A 22,457-nucleotide genomic window follows, 5' to 3' on the forward strand; every position below is an offset into this window, starting at 1 on the left:
AGCTCATGGAAACCCAACATCCTTGATTAAGGGAATGTATCCAGATTAATTAGATGCACTTGCACAGGGCCCCTGAACAATTAAAAAACAATAATAAAAATGACCAACATGATGAAAACTAGGTGCATTACAATCAGAACTCGACCCAAATTAACAGTGCACATAAACGTCATATTAACTTATATATATATAATTCAAAACCCACAATTCTGTTAAAGTGCTGCTGTCACCCAAGCGTTCAAGCGCCTCTCTCTCCTTGATCACCAGGAGAGAGTCGTCTCTGCAGAGACCACAGCAGGGAAACAAACACGCTGGTTAATATCCTTAGTTCTACTCTTCCCTCCCTCCCTCCCTCCCTCCCTCTTTCCCCACTGAGGTGCACAAGGAATCGAGAGGCTGTTCAAACAGGTTTCTTCTTAAAAAATACACTTGAGAGCATCTCAAACGAAATTGACAATTTGGATACAAACCTGTCATTAAATTTTAAAACCCTGATGTTTCATGCAAAAAAATAATTGCAATAAAACAACAAAAGTCAGCATTGTTTTTTACTTGTGTGGGACACACACACACACACACACACACACACACACACACACAAACACACATGCACGCATGCACGCATGTCCCTTGTACTCTGAAGGATTCAGTTGGGTTGTCCCGAAGCCCGGTTTCCCAGTTCTGCTCACCTGCAGCGGGTCTCATCCGGCAGTGTCCTGCTCAGGGATCGCCCGGGAGAGACGAGCTGGGACGGGGCTCCCCCCTCTGGGCTGCCACTCAACGGGCTGCGCACCTTACTCTGAAAGAGAGGCAGCGGCTGTTATTGCTATCACCATCGTCAACGTCACTGTGCAGGGAGAGTGACATTGTCATCAGCAACAAGAGAAACAGGAAACCACGACCACCCTGGATCAGGATCACGGCTTCCAGCTACAATCAGTGCAAAGAAAAAAATGACATGAACAGAATTTAGATCTTTTATTTAACAAACTACACAATGATATCGCAATAGTCTACTGGAAGCCATAATAATAGCACAGTAGTATTTCATGTTAGATTTCTGACATTTCTCAATTCATCAGTTTTTCTGTTAAGTGCAATGTTTTTGTCCAGAGCTGGGTCTGGCTGCATGAGGACACAGGCTTTTCACTCACACAGATCACTCACACAGGGGGGGCCCCCGGGGGGACTCCTGAGTGTGTCTGTAGGGGGGTGGGGTGCGGCAACGAGGGGGTCCAAGGGCCCGTGACAGGCCACCTTGAGCAGGTTCCAGAGCTCCTTCTGCCTCCTCTCCTGCAGGCTCCAGACCATCCTTTCACTCACACTCATCTGCTGAAGCAGCCCCTCCACCTGGGGCTGCAGCTCCATCACCTTCTGCCGGCACACCACCGTCTTACTGCAGGGGAGCAGGAGGGGAGTGAGCCAGGGAAACAGCAGGGAGACCGCAGGGAGACCGCAGGGAGACAGCAGGGAGACCGCAGGGAGCAGCACTCAGGGACTGCACCCCCCGTCATCACAAACACTCAGCTCAAACACAGGCGTGGGCATTATAGTGTACCTCAGGGGAGCGGGAGGGGAGTGAGGCAGGGAGACTGCAGGGAGACAGCAGGGAGACAGCAGGGAGACAGCAGGGAGCAGCGCTCAGGGACTGCACCCCCCGTCATCACAAACACTCAGCTCAAACACAGGCGTGGGCATTACAGTGTACATCAGGGGAGCGGCCACATGGGCTCCACTCCAGTCCTGGTCTTTGTTCCAACCCTGTTCTGAATTGTTTAACTGAACCAGTTAAATAAACCTCCATCCAGACCCTGAAGTCGTTCCTTCTCATTGTATCTGTTAAACAAACCTGGAGTGGAACGGCCCTCCAGGACTGTGACTGGACACCCCTGGTCTACGCTGTAGTGCAGTGCACAGTGCTGCAGGATTTCTTCGCTGTTTTTTTCTATAGGCAGTTAACTGCTGTATAAATACAGCTCTGGCCAAAACTTTTGCATCGCCTAGAATTTTAGGATTGAGACATAATTTAAAAAAAAAAAAAAAAAAAAAAAAAAAAAAAAAAACTGTAAGAACATAATTTAGATCTTTCACGTAACACTGTGTAATAAATTAACTACAAAATCGCAAAAGTCTACCTGAAAGAAGTCACAATAGCAGTAGAGTAGTATTTCATGTTAGGTTTCGAAATGCCACATTTTTCCACTGTTGTCATTTTTTCCCTGTGAAGTATCTGGAGAACTACAAAGCGGTAACTGAAAGCAGAACGGAGCTCCCCTGCAGTGCATGCTGGTCCCACCCCAGCCCGGCACAGCGCACATTACCTGAGGTGTGTGTAGAAATCCTTCAGCTTCTTCTCGTAGATCTGCACAGCCTGAACCACGAGACGCACAATGTCCTGGCAGTCACCGGAGCTGCGCTGGTCTGAGGAGGGAGAGGAGCTGTAACAATTGCAAACAACACAGCAATAACTAGCACTCGACAAAGAGGCTGTTCACAGGGTTAATGATTCAGGGGCTCCTCCGACACGCTGTTCACAGGGTTAATGACTCAGGGGCTCCTCCGACACGCTGTTCACAGGGTTAATGACTCAGGGGCTCCTCCGACACGCTGTTCACAGGGTTAATGACTCAGGGGCTCCTCCGACACGCTGTTCACAGGGTTAATGACTCAGGGGCTCCTCCGACACGCTGTTCACAGGGTTAATGACTCAGGGGCTCCTCCGACACGCTGTTCACAGGGTTAATGATTCAGGGGCTCCTCCGACACGCTGTTCACAGGGTTAATGACTCAGGGGCTCCTCCGACACGCTGTTCACAGGGTTAATGACTCAGGGGCTCCTCCGACACGCTGTTCACAGGGTTAATGACTCAGGGGCTCCTCCGACACGCTGTTCACAGGGTTAATGACTCAGGGGCTCCTCCGACACGCTGTTCACAGGGTTAATGACTCAGGGGCTCAGGGGCTCCTCCGACACGCTGTTCACAGGGTTAATGACTCAGGGGCTCCTCCGACACGCTGTTCACAGGGTTAATGACTCAGGGGCTCCTCCGACACGCTGTTCACAGGGTTAATGACTCAGGGGCTCCTCCGACACGCTGTTCACAGGGTTAATGATTCAGGGGTTCCTCCGACACGCTGTTCACAGGGTTAATGACTCAGGGGCTCCTCCGACACGCTGTTCACAGGGTTAATGACTCAGGGGCTCCTCCGACACGCTGTTCACAGGGTTAATGACTCAGGGGCTCCTCCGACACGCTGTTCACAGGGTTAATGACTCAGGGGCTCCTCCGACACGCTGTTCACAGGGTTAATGACTCAGGGGCTCCTCCGACACGCTGTTCACAGGGTTAATGATTCAGGGGCTCCTCCGACACGCTGTTCACAGGGTTAATGATTCAGGGGCTCCTCCGACACGCTGTTCACAGGGTTAATGATTCAGGGGCTCCTCCGACACGCTGTTCACAGGGTTAATGATTCAGGGGCTCCTCCGACACGCTGTTCACAGGGTTAATGATTCAGGGGCTCCTCCGACACGCTGTTCACAGGGTTAATGACTCAGGGGCTCCTCCGACACGCATTTCACAGTGAAGTGCTGCTCTTACCTCGAGGCTTCTCCCTCAGTCTGCGATACAGCTCCATGGATTTCGCCTCTCTGCGGGGGAACAGGTTAGAGAGTCAGTATCTGACCTGACTGTCACGCTGCCCTTAGTCTGTCTTCCACCTGCACCTTGAATTACTGAGCTGAACCCATACAGGCTTGGTGGTCCTGTGGTTAAAGAAAGGGGCTTGATACCAGGAGGTTCAAATCCTAGCCACTGACTCGCTGCGTGAGACCCTGAGCAAGTCACTGAACCTCCTTGTGCTCCGTCCTTCAGATGAGACGCAAAACAAGCGAGGTGCTATTGGAAGAGACTCTGCAGCAGCAGCGGTTGTTGATGAAGCAGAGTTCACCCCCTTAGTCTCTGTAAGCGTCTGCTAAATGACTAATTAATAATAATTAATATAACCGCTTTCCTGGTCAGTGAATCAGTGAAACCTGGATGAATTCTGCAGGCATGCTGTCAGCGTATTTGTCCTTTGTTTCGTGCAGCCCTCCCTCCTCCCCTCCCGGGACTCACAGCCCATCGAGTGTGTCTCCGTATTTCCACCCTGACGGAGTCCTCTGCAGATCCACAATGTCGGTCTGCAGCGCCATCATCTGGACATCCAGGTGAGTCACCTCCTCCATCTGCAAACACAAAGCAGCCGTGACTTCCTTCAACCCCCCCCCCTCCTGTGGTTAAAGAAAGGGGCTTGTTTCCAGGAGGTTCACTAGTGCAGAAATGTAACTATTGTATTAAAGAATATGCCATCTGAGGAGTGGTTGCACTGCCTTGTTTGGGATCCTGAGTGCGCTGTTCTGAGCCCCTACCTGCCCACAGCTCAGCGCTGCCTGCTGCATCTCCCTCCAAGCTGAAATCATCTTCTCTGAGGCTGCAGGGAGAGAAAGGAGGCTCTTCTATATCCTTACATTGGAAGCAATGCCTGACCAACACTCGCTAAATAACTGAAGCACGATCATTGCAACTGCCATTCACAGCAGGCCGTGCGAATCGGGTACAAGACTGAGCCACTCCAGATTTTACTATGAACACAGTAGCTCAGCTCAGCTCAGCTCAGCTCGCAGTCAAACCTGGCTGCCTTGTATCTGAAATGCCCTTCCTGGCTGTGGCAGGTTGTCTCATCAGTATGGGACAGTGCTGTTTTGTTTCAGTCTCCCTTCTGCTCAATAACTACCCCCGTCTCCCTCTCTCCCATCTCTCCCTTTCCCTCCATCCCTTCCCCTCTTCCTCCCTACCTCCCCACCATTCCTGCCCCACCTCCCTTCCCCTCTCCCTCCCTCACCGATGCCGCTGCCCTTCTGCTCCAGGTACTTCTCCATGTCCAGCTGGATGCTGCTCTTGAAGAAGTCCAGCTTGGCCTTGAGCCGCTGCTGCATGGAGATCATCTCATTCTTCTGCTTGGACAGAGTGCCATTGTGCCGCAAGAGGCTCATACTGATGACAGGAGAGGAGAAGAGAGGAGAGAATAATGAGAGTCAGGCTCTGCAGGTTATTGTATATATGTATATAAATGTATATATCTGTATATAATGCAGGGATGGATAAAAGACTCCCGTTGCACAGCAGTTTTGCCCACTCCAGCTCAAGCTTGATTAGCCCCAGTGTGTCTAGGTAACAAGTTCAGGTGTGTCTGATTATTAAACTCCTGGTGAACCCAGGAATGGATCAAACGGCTCTACAACGGGAGTCTCCTTCCCAGCCCTGTATATATAAAGTACAGTGTGCCTCAGTGAGGACCCTTACAGCGCTGCTTTCTGCCCCTGCTGGACGCGCTGCCAGTTCTCCTTCAGGGTGTGGGTGGTGTGCCATGCCTGGCTCCACATGCGTCTCAGCGGGCTGTACGGCAGCACCTTCTCCGGGTCTGTCTCTGTGCCACGCAGAACGAGACAAGCACAACCCAGGGGTGATATTCAATCAAGCTGTTAGGAAGCTCCACTCGCCCAGAGATCCAGTGCTAACCCCGACCCTAACCCTGTGCGAGACCCTGAGCAAGTCACTGAACCTCCTTGTGTGTGTGTGTGTGTGACCCTGAGCAAGTCACTGAACCTCCTTGTGTGTGTGTGTGAGACCCTGAGCAAGTCACTGAACCTCCCTGTGTGTGTGTGTGAGACCCTGAGCAAGTCACTGAACCTCCTTGTGTGTGTGTGTGAGACCCTGAGCAAGTGTGTGGAACCTCCTTGTGCTGAGGGACACCTGAGGAACACACAAACCTCCTCTGGGGACTCGTTCAGGTGACTTGGAGGAACACACTGAACACGTTCAGTCTGGGACCAGTGAGTGACCCTGAGCAAGTCACTGAACCTCCTTGTGTGTGTGTGTGAGACCCTGAACAAGTCACTGAACCTCCTTGTGCTATAATAATAATATCAGCCTGGAGAGCCCCTCCATTGCTTTCTATACATTATAAATATCGGCTATGTGTGTGTAAGACTGTACAGCTCTATATTTACATATTTATATATATATAGACACACGCACGCACGCACGCACACAGCTATGGTAAAAGCGTCACCCTACAGAATTTTTAAATTGACACCATTTAAAAAAAAAAAAAAAGTTTATGAACGTAACTTGGATCTTTTCTTTAGCATCGTCACTGTAACTACTAACTACAAAATTATTTAAAAATAAATAAATAAATAAATCCCAAAAAAGTCTACTGGAAGCCATACTATCAGTACAGTAGTATTTCGTGTCAGATTTCGAAACGTTTCATCAGTTTTTTTGTCTTTACTCACGCACGAACTTGATGTTGTCTGGCACGGGCAGCTGGCTGAACTGGGGCTCGTAGCTGCTCTTGCTCCTGTCGAACAGGAAGACCAGCGGCATGTCCGTCCGGCGGCCATCAATCAACTGCAAAGAGAAACACGTGGGCCACTGAGACACAGAGGGGGCATACAGAGGCCACTGAGACACAGAGGGGCCCACACAGGAGCCAGTGAGACACAGGGGGGCACACAGGGGCCACTGAGACACAGGGGATCCACAGACACGCAGGGGCCACTGAGACCAAGAATTAACAAGTTGTTGATGCTGAATCCCTGGGATCCTTTACCCGTCTTCACAAACTTCAGAGATCAATCAACTGCGAGTAACCGGACGAGCTCCGATGGGCTGAACGTGTCTCTAGCGAAGCTCACAGTGAAACATCTCAGACCGCTCTGCAAAGGGACCCCTGATCCCAGCCCTGGGTGACTGGCTAACGGATGGCTCAGCAGGGGGATTGTCTCACCTTGTAGTCGACGGCGCACTCTGCAGCCTCTTTCTGGGGGTCGAGGGGTAGCCCTGCCTCCAGCAGCAGCTCCTGATTGGCTGGTTCGATGTGCGTCTCCATGGCGATTCGCTCCTGCAGCTCCAGCACACTGGTCCGGTCCGTGACGGGGAAGGTGTGGATCTCAGCGCTCACCATGTTGAGCACATGAACCAGCTAGCGGGAGAGAAGTGGAGTTTAAAAACCCTGAGCTTGTTACCTACACACAGGGGGCTAATCTACACATATTCAAACCTGGGATAGGTGAAAGTGCTCTGCAATAGGCATCTTACTCCCATCTCGCCTCATACCAGCTTGATCAGCCCCAGTGGGTACAGGTAACAAGCTCAACTGAGTGTCTTATTAAACTCACAGTGAAACCAGGAACGGATCAAACCGCTACGCAGCGGGGGTCTTCATTCCCATCCCCGGACAGAGAGACAGTGAGCTCACCTTCAGTCCCAGGATGTCATCCAGCGCTTTGAAGCAGCCGTTGGGTCCGTACATGGGGTCTGTGCCCCTCTTCTGGGGGTTCCACTTCAGCATGGTCTGCAGCCAGCACTCCATCTTCACCAAGAGGAACCTTGGGGAGTGGCGGGGCTCGTTTACAAGGGGGTCCCGACACAGCACAGCAACCATCACAATAATCATCATCATTCTCATACTAATAATCCTGGACTTGAAACTAATTCAACATAACAAAATAAAGTGATAGGAAGGCCAACTTTACAGAAAGCCATTTAAAATGATATATATATATAGTGAGCTTTTAGTAGCCTACAACCAACAGTCAGTAGCAGCCAGCATGGCAGCTGACTGGACACTGGGAAAACCCTCCAGGACCTGTGAGAAGGAATGCCTGTGCCAGATTGCATCCCGGCTGGAAGAGTGGTTCCTGAGACACAGCCGGTGCTGTGCGGAGGGCAGGGAGCTGGGGTGAGGGGACCCACCTGTTGAGGTTGTTGGGGTAGGGAAGGTGTTTGGAGAACTTCACCTCTCCACTCAGGTCTTCATAAACCACGATGTCATCTTCCTGTTTCTGCTTCAGCTTGGTGTGCCTGCCCAAGAGAGCAGCCCGGTTATGAAAGACTAGGCGCCCCCTGGAACTAGAGGCATTCACACCTCTGCAAGGGTCCAGCCTACTGGGGGCAAGACCAGCACATGCACACGCACACATACACACGCACACGCACACACAAGCACACACCCTCCTTCTAATGGGACCGTGAAAAGAGCCATGAGGCATTCAAGTGCCAGAGTATTGTATTGTGTGTGTTTTCAATGGTTTGCAAGCAACAGGAAAAAGCTGTTTATGGATATATAATCTTTAGAAATAGCTAGCAAGTGTCTTTTTTGTTTTTTTCTTTTCTAACAGCTTTTGAAAACAATACGGAAACGGGTGTTCCAGCTTTATGAAATTGAGCGGCTTAAAACAAAGGCGAGTGTAATGGAATCAAATCTTGGCACAGCCAGGATTGGAATGCTGTGCTTCCCTCCTGGGGTCCTTCTACAAACGCACTTTAACAGAAAACCATGCCAGACCCGTCCAAGTTCTCAGAAATCCAGCAGAACAGCCTGAAAAACAACTGCCCACGAGGGACCGAGAGCAGAGAGGTCACAGCCCAGCCGCGCCCAGGAACAGGTTCTGAAAATTTAACTCATGCCTCACTGTCACTGTTTAAAAAGGAGGTGAAGTGAACGGGCTGTTTGCTTCATTGTATTCTGTGGTGGAAATGAAGACTCCCGTTGCATAGCGGTTTGATCCATTCCTGGTTTTGCAGGGACTTTAATAAGAAACTCTCTGGCTTGTTACCTATACACACAGTGACAGTCTCCGCCCTCACCCCGCAGTGGTGGAACAACCTTCCTACGGGTGTCGGGACTACCCAGTCCCTGAAAACCTTCCAGCACCTCCTCAAGACACAGCTCTTCAGACAACACCTGCAAAACTCTTCCCTTCTGCACTATCCAGCACTTCAATGCACACTAACTTGCACTGATCTGCTCCCTATTTTACTGTATTTAATCCTGCACTGAACCCAGTCTCTAGTATCTTGTATTTCACCTGCACTTGTATCTAACCCTGACGTAACACTGTTCTCTGCTCCTGAGCTGCCCCGATATCAAATCGTACTGGGTTTTGTATTTGCTCTTATTAGGGCTGAAGTCATTGTATTTTGTATCTTGCTCTTAACTGTACTGTAATTCTTGATATGTATTTTTATATACAACTGTAAGTCACCCTGGGTATGAAATAAATAATAATAATAATAATAATAATAATAATAATAATAATAATAATAATAATAATAGCTGGTAGTAAAACCTGGAGAGGGTGAAACTGCTATGCAATCGGAGTCTTATGAGAGGGGATCTGTGAGGGGCCAGAGGCTCGTACCAGGGCACAGGCTGCCAGGTGGGTAGGAAAGGTCTGAAGCCTGTGATGCACTCGAACACCAGGGTGCCGAAGCTCCAGTAATCCACCGTCACTGTGTACTTGCGCTGCTCCAGCAGCTCCGGAGCCTGGGAGGCAAACACAGCCACGGGGAACAGGGAGAACATTCGCATTAACCAAAGACATTAGTGTTAGGGTTATTATTGCAGTCTCTGTGCCATCACTGCTACCATTAAACTTTGGGGCTACATTCTTATAAAAGACATTCACTTTGTATATTTACGCATGCATTTTTAATTTTTTTTAACAAAGGAAAAATTACCCCCTGTCCGATAAGAGAACCCAAAGTGATTCCAGTAACCTTTCTTAACAAGGGGGCCAATGGATCTGTGCGGTGAAGGGTTAGGGTAAGGGTTAGGGTAAGGGTAAGGGTGGCGCTGGAGCCTCACCAGGTACTGCAGGGTTCCCACGAAGGAGGTGCACAGGCTGCTCTGGTCCAGCTCCTTGGCGTAGCCCAGATCAATGATCTTGTGGATCAGCTGCAAAGACAGGGAGATACAGAGACAGTGACGCACTTTACAACAAAGTCTGCCTTATTATTATTATGATTATTTATTTGGCAGACACCTTTATCCACGGAGACTTGCAAGTACAGGGCAGCACAGGGTTATGATCCAAAATCAATATTTAAGATGTGAAAACGCATCACAGCATGTCGGTACTGTCTACATTGTTACGCATTCCAGCAATGAGTGATTTTGGGAGGGTGGGTCACAGAGAAGGAAACAGTGGGGCATCACAGAGTGGCATGCCACAGACGCCAGGTCCCAGCACCGGGGGGAATGGAAACACGAAGCTGACTGACGTAAAAGAGCAGAGAGGCTCGGGGACGACCGATCAAACACATCTTAAATTCCGTGACAGCGCTCGGTGACCTTTGGTTTCCAGGAAGCAGTTTTATTGTTCCATGTTTGCTGCGTGGGCCTCCTGATAACAGTTGGCTCAGGGTGGGAGGGAAGCTGAAATGGCATTGGATGGGGGGGGGCATGGTCCCAGGGGAGCTCGAAACAGCGCTGTCCGGGCCAAACCATACAGCCTTAAAGAGAGATGAGGCAGCAGAGCTGAACAGCAGCTCCATGAGACAAGTTTAAAACCACCTCACACCTTCCATCATCCTTGTGGAGTTCAAGATTTGTCACGTGGCTTTACAAGTCTCAATGTTTGTTTTTTTTTGTTGCAGAATTTTCCAGAGCCCTGTTTCCCACTGCACTGTAACGATAATGCATGACTTCTTTTATTTAGGAAGCTCAAAACAACACTTTCTGTAGCAGAGATACCCCTTTCATTCTTAAATAACCCTGATGTTCACATCGCATGTGTAAACTGGGGCACCCAGGGGGCGTTTTCAAAACAGCACGGGCTTTTAAATCTGAAATGCCCGGGTTGAGCAGCTGCAAGGAGCACAGTGAAGCGGCCTGGCTGCTGCCCTCGCTGTGTGCTCCGCTGCCTCTCCCAGGAGCTCGAACCCGGCTCACTCACCCGCTGCTCCCCCTGCTGGAGCACGATGTTCTCCGGCTTCAGGTCACGGTGGATGATCCTGTTCTCGTGGAGATAGCGCAGCGCTGAGGCTGAGAGGGAGAGAAAGAGAAAGAGAGAGGGAGAGAGAGGGAGGGAGGAGGAGTGAGAGAGAGGGACAGTTACATTCCTTCTTTCCTTAAGATTTTCAAGCAGAGTTGATATTTAGAAGCTTGCTGCCCGTGATAAATCCTGGGTAGGCTGGGGAAGAGACCAGCCCTGTGTGGCTGCGTGGGAGTCTACAGCTATGGGCAAAAGTTTACCCTATAGAAATGGGACACTTTGAAATCTAACAGGAAATACTACTGAACACTATTAGGGCTTCTGGTAGACTTTTCTGTGATCTAATTTTTGTATTTAATGTCTCTTTTGGTGGCAGCTGTAGCTATGGAACACCATGCAGGTTAAACACTGTCTCTAATTACTTGGCATTTTGCTGCATCCACCCCAGTGAGCGTGTGCGATGCTGTGCGTGTTTGAGTGCGCATGTAGAATGCACGACCCTGGCGCTGTATGCGTGTGTTTGAGTGCCCGTCTCCCTGTGACCTTGAACCCGTGACTCACACAGCTGGCAGGTGGGCATGCTCACTGTGACCTCATCCCAGCCCCAGGGGGAACTGAAACGGCTGCAAGATTTCCTGAGGAAACCAACCCAAGATTCCCTGACTAACGCCCTCTGGGGTCCAGGAATTCTGCATTATTATTATTATTATTATTATTATTATTATTATTATTATTATTATTACTGTTATAGCAGTTTGTTATTTGCAGGAGTTACTGACCCCGTCTCTTCCAAACCGCACTCTGAGATCACAGGACGCGGAAGGAGGGAGGGCTTTTTCTTGCAGAGCTCCGAAATTATGGGATGCTCTTCCTTCGTTTGTCAGGGAAGCTGGGACCGTTACAGTTTGCAAGTCAAGACTAGAAACACACTTTTATAAAACGGCTTTCTTATCTGCGTGGGTTTTAACGTAACTTTGCTGCTTTTGTGTTATTATGTGTAATCTGAGATTGAAACGGTCTGATTGTGGCAGTTGTGTGTGTGTGTGTGACCTGCTATACAAATGCATTGTGGTTTGTTCTCTTTTTCTGTCCAGTGCTTTGCGATACGTTTGTATAAAAAGCGATACATAAATGCAATAAATCAATAAATTAAATATTGCAGAAGTGAACTGGAAGCCATAACCATAGCACAGTATCTCACGTTAGATTTTAAAATGTCTCATTTGTCAAAATGTTTTCATTAAGTATCTGGAGAACTACACAGCGGTGTGTAAGTCAACGTGGTAGAGAAACGTTATCCAGCAGGTTTCCTTCCACTTTATGAAGGAAAATCACTTCATTCTATAAGGTGATGATGTAAAAGGTTTGGCCACTGCTGGAGAACAAAGCAGCGCAGTCACCTCGCTGCTGATGAAGTCACGCTGATGTCACGGTGACTCACGACTGCCACGGCAGTTCCTGCCGGGTTATTTCTGACGGACAGGTGGGAGGAAGTGGAAGTGACAGGGACTCCTTTCCCCCTCATGGTTAATCTGCCAGCCCTCCACCCTTTCTCCTGCTCTGACTTTACTCAGCGTGTCTGTATTCTGTGAGGAAGAGGATGGGTGTGCCTGTGAAAATGCTTCCGCTGCTTTCCGGATGACTGCTTTGCTAGGAGGCTGTGGGATGGGTGTTTCTGTTTTTACTGTTTAAAAAGCTTGTGGTGAGAACGGCAGAACCCGGGTCTCCAGCCCTCTCCTCAAAACTGACTCACCGATATCTGACAGCAGGATCAGAATCGAGCCCTCCCGCATCCCGCAGCAATTATCTAGAGTGTTCACGTACTGAGAGAGAGAGAGAGAGAGAGAGAGAGAGAGAGAGAGAGAGAGAGTATCCAGCCATCGCTCATAGTTAGTCAGACCAAAGACGTATTAATAGGTATAACAAAATCATTTAAGTTCTCGAATTCCAAATTATACGAAACCCTTGTTTTATAAAACCACAACTTACCTTGCGCAGCCAACACCTCCTTGAGCAGGTCCCCTCCCTGGCACTGCCCCCCTCACCTTGCGCAGGTCCCCTCCCTGGCAGTGCCCCCCTCACCTTGCGCAGGTCCCCTCCCTGACAGTGCCCCCCTCACCTTGCGCAGGTCTCCTCCCTGGCAGTGCCCCCCTCACCTTGCGCAGGTCCCCTCCCTGGCAGTGCCCCCCTCACCTTGCGCAGGTCCCCTCCCTGGCAGTGCCCCCCTCACCTTGCGCAGGTCCCCTCCCTGGCAGTGCCCCACTCACGTTGCGCAGGTCTCCTCCCTGGCAGTGCCCCCCTCACCTTGCAGAGGTCCCCTCCCTGGCAGTGCCCCCCTCACCTTGCGCAGGTCCCCTCCCTGGCAGTGCCCCCCTCACCTTGCGCAGGTCCCCTCCCTGGCAGTGCCCCCCTCACCTTGCGCAGGTCCCCTCCCTGGCAGTACTCCATGGCGAGAAGCGGCAGGTCGTTGGTGTTGAGTTTCTGCAGCCCCTCCGGAACCTCCCGCGCTGCCACCACGTTGACGTGATTCAACCTGGAGAGGGGCGAGGGGAGAGGGGCGAGGGGCAGGGAGGTTAGGGGAGGGGGGCTCAGCGGGGTTGTAGGCTTTATGTGCCCGCACACAAACACACACAACATACAAACTACACAACAGAACACACACACAAACAAAACACACACACACAATTCAAAATCCATTCACAAACACACAACATACAAACTACACAACAGAACACACACAGAAACAACACACACACACACACACAATACAAAACACAAACACAAACAACAGACAAACTACACAACAGAACACACACACACACAATACAAAACCCATACACAAACACACAGCATAACTCAACACACTGGTACACACAAACACACACACTACACAACACACAAAACACACCACACTCTCGCATAGGTGTGAGATGTAATGCATCCTCAATTATGTGTCCAAATAAACAAACAAACAAATAAATAAATAAATATTTATCAGCCCCCAGTGAGCCGGAGTGGCGGCTACACCTCTCCAAATTCACATTCAGCTTCACCATGGAACAAACATCTTCAAAACAGCAGACTTAATACCAAGAATGCACACACTGTTACAGGTCCCTATAAAGCTGTTTCTGTGGGATGCCGTGTCGCCGCGGTGATGGGTGCTCCCCACCCTGGGCTCCCCACCCATCCTGCTGCTGCAGAGAACACAAAGCCTCCACACAGACCTTGGCAAAGGAAGATCCTGATTTCCCACAAACCTGCAGGAAACAATGGAGCTTTATTTGCGCTGATAATCTATCATCCACCGCTGTGGTTAAGAACGTCGCATCAACGAGAATTTCAGGATTGAGAAAAAAAGAAGAGAGCGACATTAACATAACTGAGATCTTTTATTTAACACTGTGTAATGAAAAGAAACTGCACAACGACACTGAAAAGATAGCTGACATTTTGAAATGACAATTTTATGCATACGGAAAGCTACAAAGCGGTGTGCGATTCAATATGTTAACGTGGCATTATTCAGCAGCTTTCGAGCAGAGCGCGAAATTCAGCAGAATTTAGAGCTTCACTTGATGCATGCAGAGTACAGATGTAAAGACGCTCACAGTGCAACACAGCTGGAGCCATTCCAGGTCTAACTGTGAGCTTACAGTAAGGAAAGTCCCACTGCATAGCAAATTTAGCATTTCAGGTTTTACTGCAATCTCGGTAGGACTCTGTCAGCCTGCTTGGGCAGCAATGTACCTGTACAATTGAACTTGGTGGTCCAGTGGTTAAAGAAAGGGGTTTGATACCAGGAGGGTTCAAATCCCAGCCACTGACTCGCTGTGTGAGACCCTGAGTGAGTCACTGAACCTCCTTGTGCTCCGTCCTTCAGACACAAAACAAACGCGGTCCTATTGGAAGAGACTCTGCAGCAGCAGCGGTTGTTGATGAAGCAGAGTTCACCCTCTTAGTCTCTGTGAGACGCGTTGGATAAAAGCATCTTCTAAATTACTAATTAGCATTAATAATAATAATAATAATAATATTAATAACTATTACTATTCTTCTTCCTCTGCCCCCTCTATTAATGTGCAGCCAGCATTATAATAAGAAGGCTGTCCTGGAAAATGGAAGAAGCAGCACCCTAAAGATATATTGCTTTTGTGTTTTTGATTTGCGTCCGAAACTCTCCTGACTCTCACACCACACTCCTAGTCTCTCCTCGTCTCTCCCGCCCCACACAGACTGTGGTTTGGTCTCTGGTCTCAGGAAGCCTGCCACACAGATTATATGACTCTGTTTACCAGGAGCTGGGGACCACTGTGCACAGGGACCTGGCACAATGCAAAACACACTGCTTTAATTGCATTTATTTTTAAAAGACGTTGCACGGCTGTACTGTTTATTATGATCTAATTATGATCAGTGAGTAATTCCCTTATTTGGCTCGTGGAACTGTGTCTAAATGCCTGAGCTGGCGTTTTCACCCTCTAGCATCCAACCGCTTGCAGCACAGTTTGTCTGCCCCAGGACCGAGCACAAAGAATGACGCGTCTCCCCTCTGCAAAGCACCCCTGCACCTCCACTCTGAACCCAGCAGGCTTGCACAAGGGTGGCATGAAACTGAAGACTATTCCTTGTACAGAACAGCTAATCAATACTGGCAACAAAAACACATGACCATCTCCATAGTAACCCCACCAGAGCAGAAGCTATTTCACTGGAATGCAGAGTCCAGCGAAGGACAAAAGTTTAGCATCACCTGTAATTCTAAGATTGAGATTAAAAAAAAAAAAATAGGAACATAATTTAGCTCTCATTTAACATCGTGCAATCAAAGAAACTACAAAATGATATCGCAAAAAAAAGTCTATCAGAAGCCATAAGGCTGGTACAGTATTTTATGTCAGATTTGGAAATGCCATGTCTCTGAATTTGTCAGTTTTTCGTTAAGTTTCTGGGGAAACTGCAAAGCGCTGGTGTGCAATTCAATATGTTAACCTTGTTCAGCAGCTTTCATTCCACTGCATGAAGCACAAGTTCACTCTATAGGGGGATGCAATGCTTTTGGCCAGAGCTGTACAAACGTTACAGATTTATGGATGTCACTTGAAAGATTTTAGGTTGAAGCCCCAGGCGCTCTGAACGTAGTTTCTGAATCTTTTCAATTTAGTTATTTTCTTTTATCTGCTGTATTGTTTTGAACAGTGACACTGTGTGCAGACACAGGCTTCCCAAAACAACTGTGCAGAACAAGAACGAAACTAACAAAACCTTGAAGCGCCGCGCTGAGTGACGAGAGAGGTATTCTATGTGTGCAGCCTTGCCCTATTCTCAGATAAAGGGGAGGTACAGCGCTACAGCGGCAGACATCTGTAAACAGCAGGGTGAAAACTAAACAACACAACACTCGTCAAGGTTAGGAAGCAGACTTCGGTCCTCTCAAACCTCTGATTGTCTGAACACGCTTGGCACAGTTCAGTTCTTCACTGCATCTCAGTTTAGCGGCATTCCAGTGTTCGCAGAGTTAACCCTTTAAGGTGCAAGGGAGAAGTGAGTCCCGCTAAATAAAACAATGCTAACTTTCTTCATTTCTGTTTTGCAACAAGGTTTTGCACGAAACAACGTGAGTTTTAAATGCACAGACAGGATGGGTCTGGTCGGTCGTCCGAATGGTCAGTTTCCTCCTTTTGATCCCCGAGTCGCTCTCAAATGGATTTTTCAAGAAGAAACCGTTTGATGAACAAGCACTCGATTCCTTGTGCACCTTCAGGACTCAAGAACAGATTTACAAGCAGCCTATTAAAACAAGACAAGCTAGTGAAATTCTAGTACAAAAATGCACTCAAGACCAGCAGCTCTGAGCAGCTGACCTGGGTGCTTGGCATTAAAGGGCTGTGGATGCAATTTACTGGACTGTGTTTTGATGTGATTGTAAATCATACTTTAAAAGAAAGGCAACCCTTGAAAATGAAATGCTAAAAAAAAAAAAAAAACAAAGGAAAAGTCTTCCCTGGCTGCGGAACACCCCTCCCAGCGTCGGCTCTCCGGTTAGAAAGATCAAAGCTCTGCAATTTGAGTTTTTGTTTTTTTCTCCGATTCAATTCTCTTTTCAGACGCTGTCTGAACCACAGGGGAGCCCAGCCCCAGCGGGACCCCAGAAAGCACGTCTCCAAAACCCCAAACCCCCAAACCATAACCCCGCGCCCACATGCTGCCGCCCACACGCCTCCTAGTTGTGGAAATCACTGCTAAAAGAGCCAAACTCAATACCAGAGAGCTCTTATAAAACCATACCACAAAGAACAGTATTAATAATACCAATGAAAAAAACTCTGCTTTTACTATGGGACACTTTTATAACAGTTAGTTTACCATATTTTACCTCTCTGCGCTTTACAATGCTTCCCTATGCTTTACCAGACCTCTCTGCGCTTTACAATGCTTCTCTATGCTTTACCAGACCTCTCTGTGCTTTACAATGCTTCCCTATGCTTTACCAGACCTCTCTGTGTTTTACAATGCTTCCCTATGCTTTACCATCCCTCTCTGTGCTTTACAATGCTTCCCTATGCTTTACCAGACCTCTCTGTGTTTTACAATGCTTCCCTATGCTTTACCATCCCTCTCTGTGCTTTACAATGCTTCCCTATGCTTTACCATCCCTCTCTGTGCTTCACAGTGCTTTCCCATGCTCTCCCTGTGCTATGCTTTCACTTTAATAAGAGCTCGCTCACTTCTTCATGATCTGAATCTCCAGGCACCACCTCTCGCGGTTACGAAGGCTCAGCTCCTGACGACACTGCTTGATGGCGATCTGCTCCTGTGTGTCCTGGGAACGATGGAACAGCGTCTGTTAGTTTATCGGCCACGCTGGGGGTGTGATGAGGTATCAGGCAGCTCATATACAAGCTCCCTCTGTACAGTGCTTTATTTCACTTCCTGACTCAAAGGTAGTTATACAGAATATTGTACCTGAACAATCTACAAAGCACTGGTGTGTAATTCAATACGTTAACGTCGCACTATTCAGCAGCTTTCATTCGACTTCATGAAGCACAATCAATTCATTCTATCTACAGGGTGATGCAAAACTTTGGACGTATAAAAATGTAAATAAATAAATAAGAATCTAACTGAAGCAGACGCGTTGAAAAGTGCCTTCACACCAGCAGAAACTAGCTGACTCGGGGGCTTATAGTTCTACAAATGGGATTCCAGTGCGATTCTTGCCTGGCCCGTCGTACCTTGTTCTGCCATCGCATGACGTTTCCAAAGCCCCCCGTCCCCAGACGCTCCTTCATCTCCCAGGGGCCACTGGTCTGAATCTGCTGGGGGGGGGCGCGACTCATCCTGGCAGAGCTGGGGTCACGGAGAGGAGTCCGGGAGGACACAGAAACAGTGCGCGCAGTCTGCAGTACAGGCAGGGATGGAAATAAGGCTCCCGTCGCACAGCAGTTCCATCCATTCCTGGTTTTACCAGGAGTTTAATAAGACACACCTGAGCTTGACACCTATACACTGGGGCTTACTTTAAAACCTGGAATTGGGTGAAACTGCTATGCAATATGAGTCTTATTTCCATCGCTGCAAGGTGATTCGCACAGCGGATCTGGTCTCTTAAGTCTGTCTCCAGCCTGCATTCTTTGCATGATGTAACTGGAGCTGAAATAGGACTTATTTAGCAGAGCATTCTAGAACAGAACACAGGTAACAGGAGCTGGAATAGGACTTATTTAGCAGAGCATTCTAGAACAAAACACAGGTAACAGGAGCTGGAATAGGACTTATTTAGCAGAGCATTCTAGAACAAAACACAGGTAACAGGAGCTGGAATAGGACTTATTTAGCAGAGCATTCTAGAACAGAACACAGGTAACAGGTAACTGGAGCTGCCATTGCAAGTCTGAATGATTTTTCTATGGATTCATTTCATATGGATACATGGTGTCACTCAGGATTCCCTCGTAAGGAAAGTCTCTTATTAAAACTGACCACTGGAATTCTGAGGATTACTATGCTGTTAACACAGTGACAGGCACGTACCAGAATTTGAATTATTTTGTTGTACGGGCTTTGTCATTCCCCTCCGAGCTTTTCTGTGCATGCCTATGCCTTACTACGCTTATTACGCTGCTGTGTGTGTCTGGTTTTTTTTTTTTTTTTTTTTTTTTTTTACTGTGGTCAACTTTTACACGTGCAGCTGTACACGTTTGGGGGGAAAAAACAAAGACTGAATCCTACATTAAAAAATGATAACGTGTGTATTAATGTATTACATTGTACTGCATTGTGAACAGAATCTGCCACTCGGCGGCCGGGTCAAGCCCAGCTCCCATGCCCTCACGCTGAGAAAAAGCCCCATGCTCTCTCACGCACAGTCGCCGCCAGGATATAGTTTGCGCTTTCCGGACCCTGGCAAAACACTGGCATGTACGTGAGCCATGTTCACCAGCTGCACTGACCCTGAAATCAGTGTTGGGCTGAGCGAAAAAGAAACGAATATTATTTAGGATCGGCCCCTCTATAAACATCCACAGAGAAATCAGCAGACCCAGCGCGATTTAACCCCTTAAATACAAAAACCAACCATTCCCTCTGGATCAGATCAAAGTCTGAACAGGCCAATAAGAAGCCAAGTACCTCACTGACTTAAAACAGCACCAGACTTTAGAAAGTATTCTACCTCCGTCAGATATTTCAAACGGCAGAAAAAACAGACTTTATAACGAGTTTCGTTTTCTGTTGTTTTGGTCCCCCTTTTACTTATAAATAATAAATAAACGCGCGTCGCTACTTACCGTTGTACTTCCTGGCTGCTAAGCGCAGCTAATTTACAGACCCGTGCCTATTAGAGGCTTAAAAGCTGCTCATGTTGTTTTGTTTAGCAAAGATGTAACATGCCAAATTATTTCCCGTGTGTGAGAGGGCTATATAAATGCAACGCTTCTATAATTATTATGTACTCTTGTCTGATTGTAAAGCTCTATATTCGCCAGTTTCACTGCTCTAAGGTAACTTCCTGAAACTTTTTTTTCTGGTTTCCTGGTCCTCACGTGGACAGTGTGTCTATCTTCTTAAAGAAATATAGTGCTTTAACCCTCCTGTATTAGGAGGGTGGGGGGGAGAGACACAACAATCTGTGCAGGTACAGGTATGCACCCCGAGACTGCTTGCGTGTCAGGCATCGACTGAGATCCGACTCACTCGAGCTTAATGCTCAGCCCTCCATGCTGTCTCTGATGAGTGCCTGTGTGAGTATCAGTTCAGCCCTCCATGCTGTCTCTGATGAGTGCCTGTGTGAGTATCAGTTCAGCCCTCCATGCTGTCTCTGATGAGTGCCTGTGTGAGTATCAGTTCAGCCCTCCATGCTGTCTCTGATGAGTGCTTGTGTGAGTATCAGTTCAGCCCTCCATGCTGTCTCTGATGAGTGCCTCTGTGAGTATCAGTTCAGCCCTCCATGCTGTCTCTGATGAGTGCCTGTGTGAGTATCAGTTCAGCCCTCCATGCTGTCTCTGATGAGTGCCTGTGTGAGTATCAGTTCAGCCCTCCATGCTGTCTCTGATGAGTGCCTGTGTGAGTATCAGTTCAGCCCTCCATGCTGTCTCTGATGAGTGCCTGTGTGAGTATCAGTTCAGCCCTCCATGCTGTCTCTGATGAGTGCCTGTGTGAGTATCAGTTCAGCCCTCCATGCTGTCTCTGATGAGTGCTTGTGTGAGTATCAGTTCAGCCCTCCATGCTGTCTCTGATGAGTGCCTGTGTGAGTATCAGTTCAGCCCTCCATGCTGTCTCTGATGAGTGCCTGTGTGAGTATCAGTTCAGCCCTCCATGCTGTCTCTGATGAGTGCTTGTGTGAGTATCAGTTCAGCCCTCCATGCTGTCTCTGATGAGTGCCTGTGTGAGTATCAGTTCAGCCCTCCATGCTGTCTCTGATGAGTGCTTGACGACGAACAGGAGAGGATGATGTCACTGATTTCAAGGACTCGGAGGATGTGAAAAGCAGCTGCAGACGCTTCTCCCAGTTATTTTAAACACGAGCCAGCAGCGGCACAGCGACGTGAGAGAAGCTTAGTTCTGTTAATCTAGCCTCCCCCTTAATAAACTCCTAGTATTCCTCTTAATAAACTCCTAGTATTCCTCTTAATAAACTCATAGTATTCATCTTAATAAACTCATAGTATTCCTCTTAATAAACTCCTAGTTCCCATCTTAATAAACTCCTAGTATTCCTCTTAATAAACTCCTAGTATTCCTCTTAATAAACTCCTAGTTGATCTCTTAATAAACTCCTAGTATTCCTCTTAATAAACTCCTAGTATTCTTAATAAACTCCTAGTATCTCTTAATAAACTCCTAGTTGATCTCTTAATAAACTCCTAGTTGATCTCTTAATAAACTTCTAGTTGACCTCTTAATAAACTCATAGTTGACCTCTTAATAAACTCCTAGTATTCCTCTTAATAAACACCTAGTATTCCTCTTAATAAACTCCTAGTATTCCTCTTAATAAACTCCTAGTATTCCTCTTAATAAACTCCTAGTAGCCCTCTTAATAAACTCCTAGTTTTCCTCTTAATAAACTCCTAGTATACCTCTTAATAAACTCATATTTGACCTCTTAATAAACTCCTAGTATTCCTCTTAATAAACTCCTAGTATTCCTCTTAATAAACTCCTAGTAAATAAACTCATAGTATTCCTCTTAATAAACTCCTAGTATTCCTCTTAATAAACTCCTAGTTCTCCTCTTAATAAACTCATAGTATTCCTCTTAATAAACTCCTAGTTCCCATCTTAATAAACTCCTAGTATTCCTCTTAATAAACTCCTAGTATTCCTCTTAATAAACTCCTAATATTCCTCTTAATAAACTCCTAATATTCCTCTTAAGAAACTCATAGTATTCCTCTTAATAAACTCCTAGTATTCCTCTTAATAAACTCCTAATATTCCTCTTAATAAACACCTAGTATTCCTCTTAATAAACTCCTAGTTCCCATCTTAATTAACTCCTAGTATTCCTCTTAATAAACTCCTAGTATTCCTCTTAATAAACTCATAGTTTTCCTCTTAATAAACTCCTAATATTCCTCTTAAGAAACTCATAGTATTCCTCTTAATAAACTCCTAGTTCCCCTCTTAATAACCACCTGTCATTTCACTAGCTGCAATGGTGGATATTCCAATTCCAGGACATTGGGAAAAGTGGTCAAAAAGGTACATTTACAGTAGATGTAACCTTTCCCATTTTCAATGTAACAAGCGTGCAGTGTCGCTGTGTTCCATTATTATACCTTCCAGTCATTCGTTATTGCCAAAATGTGGATTTTCCTAAAAACCCGCAACGTCTCGACAGTGACGCACAGCTTGAATTTCACAATGTGCTACTACAGGACTGCAGTGCCAGTGCTACACCTGTTCTGTGGGGCAGTCTTACCTCTGACTCTGTGATTTATGGGTTCTTGGAAGTTACTCAGAAGCCTCTGCTGATAATGGAGCTCTGCTGTAATCGGTTATTTATGTTAGCAAGCCAGCCTGCAATGAGCTACAAACAGAACAGCCTGCAGTGAAACAGAGGATGGCAGTGGAGTGGATGCTGTTGAAATTATCCATTCCCTGTTCTAAAAACTGTTAAAAAAAC

The 22,457-nt window shown here is 47.4% G+C and overlaps 1 protein-coding gene across 3 annotated transcripts; it reads right to left on the minus strand.

Moving 5' to 3' along the window:
- Positions 1–244: 244 nt before the first annotated feature.
- On the minus strand, positions 245–19,861 carry LOC121303214 (inhibitor of nuclear factor kappa-B kinase subunit beta-like). Of its 3 annotated transcripts, XM_041233771.1 has the most exons (21): positions 19,618–19,861; positions 18,349–18,481; positions 18,064–18,228; positions 17,554–17,648; positions 13,241–13,358; positions 12,579–12,648; positions 10,787–10,875; positions 9,697–9,786; positions 9,251–9,375; positions 7,803–7,910; positions 7,306–7,435; positions 6,835–7,029; positions 6,341–6,455; positions 5,346–5,469; positions 4,885–5,036; positions 4,412–4,473; positions 4,119–4,228; positions 3,603–3,652; positions 2,322–2,421; positions 690–799; positions 245–280 (listed from the first exon to the last, which is right to left on the minus strand). In XM_041233771.1, the coding sequence occupies exons 3-20, from the start codon at positions 18,166–18,168 to the stop codon at positions 778–780; spliced, it is 1,860 nt and encodes a 619-aa protein (XP_041089705.1). In that variant the 5' UTR covers positions 18,169–18,228; positions 18,349–18,481; positions 19,618–19,861; the 3' UTR covers positions 245–280; positions 690–777. The 3 variants fall into 3 exon arrangements, with proteins under 3 accessions (XP_041089705.1, XP_041089706.1, XP_041089707.1); XM_041233772.1 differs by lacking the exons at positions 245–280; positions 690–799 and having other exon boundaries at positions 2,072–2,421; XM_041233773.1 differs by lacking the exons at positions 245–280; positions 690–799; positions 4,412–4,473 and having other exon boundaries at positions 2,072–2,421.
- Between the last annotated feature and the right edge of the window lie 2,596 nt (positions 19,862–22,457).

This window comes from Polyodon spathula, chromosome 31 (assembly GCF_017654505.1).
Source record: "Polyodon spathula isolate WHYD16114869_AA chromosome 31, ASM1765450v1, whole genome shotgun sequence".
Classification (NCBI taxonomy): domain Eukaryota; kingdom Metazoa; phylum Chordata; class Actinopteri; order Acipenseriformes; family Polyodontidae; genus Polyodon; species Polyodon spathula.

Bases quoted from the DNA above. Each gene is read 5' to 3' on its own strand.
- LOC121303214 (XM_041233771.1), bottom strand. From the start codon at position 18,168: ATGAGTCGCGCCCCCCCCCAGCAGATTCAGACCAGTGGCCCCTGGGAG. The intron at 10,876-12,578 runs GTGAGTCAGTTT...TCTCCCTCTCAG, and splicing joins GATCCTGCTGTCAGATATCG to CCTCAGCGCTGCGCTATCTC. The intron at 3,653-4,118 runs GTGAGTCCCGGG...GTTCCCCCGCAG, and splicing joins GGAGACACACTCGATGGGCT to AGAGGCGAAATCCATGGAGC.